At 40.3% G+C, this 3,684-nt stretch overlaps 1 protein-coding gene across 1 annotated transcript in view; it reads left to right on the plus strand.

Moving 5' to 3' along the window:
• The first annotated feature begins 2,954 nt into the window (after positions 1 to 2,954).
• Positions 2,955 to 3,684, plus strand: part of LOC104951916 (synaptosomal-associated protein 23-like) — a 21,972-nt gene continuing 21,242 nt past the window's right edge. The window contains exon 1 of the mRNA XM_010778652.1: positions 2,955 to 2,962. Coding sequence (XP_010776954.1) covers positions 2,955 to 2,962 — 8 coding nt within the window. The remainder of the gene's footprint in view (positions 2,963 to 3,684) is intronic.

Genomic DNA, 3,684 nt, shown 5'->3' on the forward strand with positions numbered 1-3,684 from the left:
TAAACACTAAAGGGAACAGCAGAAGAAGCCAGACAGGAAGTAAACACTAAAGGGAACAGCAGAAGAAGACAGACAGGAAGTAAACACTAAAGGGAACAGCAGAAGAAGCCAGACAGGAAGTAAACACTAAACGGAGGACGCTATGGGCTGTGACGTGTTTAAAGACTGGTTAATGGAAAATAAAATGTGAACAGACTGGACAGTTAGAGAAAACTTCGATAAGTGCTGCCGTCATTTTAAGTTACGTTGCTATATCCGCAGTTCCAGCTGTTGGTACGCAGTGAAACTGACTACTTTTTTTTGTTGATAAAATCATTTTGACTCAGTATTGTGAGTCAAGTCTTTGATTTATTTTGTATTTAGCCGTGTAATAAGAGGGATGATGTGCAAAGAGGCGGCCATTAATGAAAAAGAACAGCTGACATGGTAATCAGTTATTTTATTCCTTACTTGTAATTCTTCCCCCTACTTGTTACTGAAAAAGATAAGACATGACTGCCGAGGCTTTGTGATCCAGATGTGCAGAGAGCAGTTTCCCCTCAGGTGCACACAGCTGACAGAAGGCCTGCAAGAATCCACCGCTGGCATCAAACTCTCTCACTCCATTTCATTTACGCTTTTATTCCTACCAGTCAGTATCTCCCTTTATAGTCTTTCAATCTCCATCCCTTCTTCTCTTACATCTTAGGTCATTCAAGCGTTCATCTGTCTCTCTTTCAAGTTTCAAGGCTTTTATTGTGATTCGTTCCTAGCTACAGTGTAGTTATGAAAATGAAAATCTTAGGTCCCAGGCTCATCCAACAGTGCAACACAATAAAACAGATCAAATAGTGCAAGTAGATAGAATCAAATGGAATAGAAGTAGTGCCAGAAGAGTCTCTATACAAGTGATATATCATGTGTAAGTTGCAAACAGCTGAATGTTATGGATGTTCTTAGTTCAGGTGTTATGTCTCTCTCACTTTGCATTCTTCCTCTCGTCTGATTCCACTCTTCTTCTTTTTTTCTTCTCCCTGACAAGACGTACTGTATGTTTGCCCTTCCAGCCTCATTCACACGTGCACACTCTCACGCCCCGGTGCACACATCCTCTTCCTTCTTTCTGTCCATCTCTTCTGGATCTCTACCCGCCCAGCAGTTCTGGACCGCTGCCCGTCCTCCTCGGGGAAACACAGCTGAGCAGAGAGAATAGTGGAGCAGCGCCTATAGCCCGGCCTCCTTAGCCTTATCTCACACACACACACACACACACACACACACACACACACACACACACACACACACACACACACACACACACACACACACACACACAGGATCCGTCCAACTTCACAAAATTGCAAAGCCTTTAAAGTTACATTTCAAATCAAATCTCATCTTTCTCTCTCTCTTCAGAACCTTTAATGGAGTCTTGAATACTAATATATCACCATTAATATTATAGTAATTCATCGATCTTTACGTTAAGGACTTCTTTATAACGGATCACCCTTACGAAATACGACTTTTTAGGACTGCGATTTTGGACGATACGACTTTACATTACACATTCTTCTTTTCACTTCTTAAATCTAACTTTACTATTGGTACTTATTGACCCCCCGATCTTACACACCTATCTCCTTCTTTATTTTCGTTTTGTCGGAACCATATTCGTCGTACTTATTAAACTTACGTTCTGAAAAACTTGATTGAACTTTACCACTTACTAAGGAAACCCCAGCGGGTACGGGTTGCAGGTAAACTATTGTAGGGTAGTTATTGCCGAATCTACGCATACTACGACGTAGCAATGTTTTGGAAACTTCAAAACCCGGAAAACCTTGTAAAAGTGACTTCAATGACTCTTTTTGGCACAAAGTACCGCCTCGTAACACAACCGGTACCGTTGCCGTAAACCTTCTTGAGAGTTTTGACAGGGCATCTACTAGAAGTGTGACCTGACACTTCAAACTCGTGAAAAACTTTTTTAAAAGTATCCTCAATTCAAATATGCGCTTTGTGTAGCAGAAAACACCGCTCATCCCTGACGCAAAGGTTACCTTTGCCGTATGACTACTGTGGGATTTTTTAACTGCATCTCGTACAACTCCCGTCCTGGTAATTGGAAATTAGACTTTCAGACCGACGAGGACTCGTATTGTCTTACTCTCTATAATATCTTGAGTAGCACAAGGACTGTCCACATAATAAATACTCTATGCCCACTAGGTCTCTAGTGTCCAAAGGGTAACCCAAGGAACTTACTCTGGCTATTTGGAGAATGTACCAGCTTAGTAAAACACCTTCTTGGCATTTGTCTATAGCCACTCTTATTAGTTTCGCACGTTCGTAGTTTAGGTAACCCATAGACTTACATTTAAATTCTCTATAGATATAATATTAATATATAGCCCAGTTATTACACCGGAAAAAATCGTCTAATTATTTCCACGCGACCACTCCTTTAATAGTCCGGACTTTAATGTTACCCGAAAATTACCTCTTGTACAACTTTCAAAAACAGGTGAAGTACGGGAGTTCTCCGTAAATCAATAAAAACAAAAAATTGACAGGGGATGATTTACTTAGATTAGTTTATTTAGTTATTTCAATATGACCTAATCGTACCCTTAGCATGTGACGTGTTCTTATCGTTTGTCCGTGATTAGGTTCTAAGTTTCTAATGTTTTAGAAGTCTTTACATACTCCGCAGATTATTAATACCAACATTCCTTATTTTAGTTATGAATATACGCGCATTGCCCAATTTTACTTATTGTGACAAAATAAGACATTGGCTTGCAGGCTGTAACAAGTGTTGTGATCTGGAAGGACATACGGTCCTGGCCACAATGTAATCGTACATCGATTATAATAACAAAACACTGCACTTAAATTCCTCTCATTAAAATTATAGCACACAACAACGTGTGATTGTGTTCAGAAATTTGGGAGTGAGTAACTTCGACGTTATGATAAGGTAATCCCTTAGCAGAAATTTACTGGTTGTCATAATTCTTATAACATTTTGATTGGTAGTCTTGTGCTGTGCCTGCACGAACCTGGGCGGGGGACAGTTGCGATTTCCGGTTATCCTCTTCTGATGTCACTATTTTTACCCTTTTGGTCGTCCTTCAGGCCAGAGAAGGGTCGACAGGTAGTTCCTATCATCTATCTGCCTCCTCGTGAGCGGTTCAGTGGTACAAACATTAAGGGGACATAGTGACAAGTAACCAAATTATTTGGCGACAATCTGAAACGTTTATTCGAACGACCTGAGAAAAGTCGATTAGGACCTGAGTCCCGATTTTATTTGATGTACCAGAATCCCAATCCATATCTCATTGAAAAAGTTTTGTCACGTCCCCTTCAAAGTAAAGAGTTGACAGACATTTTTCTTTCTTTAGTGGGATTACATTTCCAAGACTTAAGTGATAGTTTTAATGACGACAGAGAAGTGAATATTCACCTCTTACCAGTTGTGAAAAGGACTTACCGAACGAACAGTCGGTCACTTCCGCTCCAGAAAGACTTAGACAGACCGTTCGTTCTAAGGTGCTGAGAAAGTACTTTTTTAAGAAAATGTTTCATCGACAGACGAGACAGTGGATATACCTCCCTCTCCCTAAGTGAGACAAAGAAGGCCGGTACAGAGACGTTCTGGGTCAAACAACTTTAACACAGTTAATTGCAAGGTAAGTT

The sequence above is a fragment of the Notothenia coriiceps genome, unplaced genomic scaffold (assembly GCF_000735185.1).
Source record: "Notothenia coriiceps isolate Sejong01 unplaced genomic scaffold, NC01 NC01_scaffold00019351, whole genome shotgun sequence".
Lineage (NCBI taxonomy): Eukaryota > Metazoa > Chordata > Actinopteri > Perciformes > Nototheniidae > Notothenia > Notothenia coriiceps.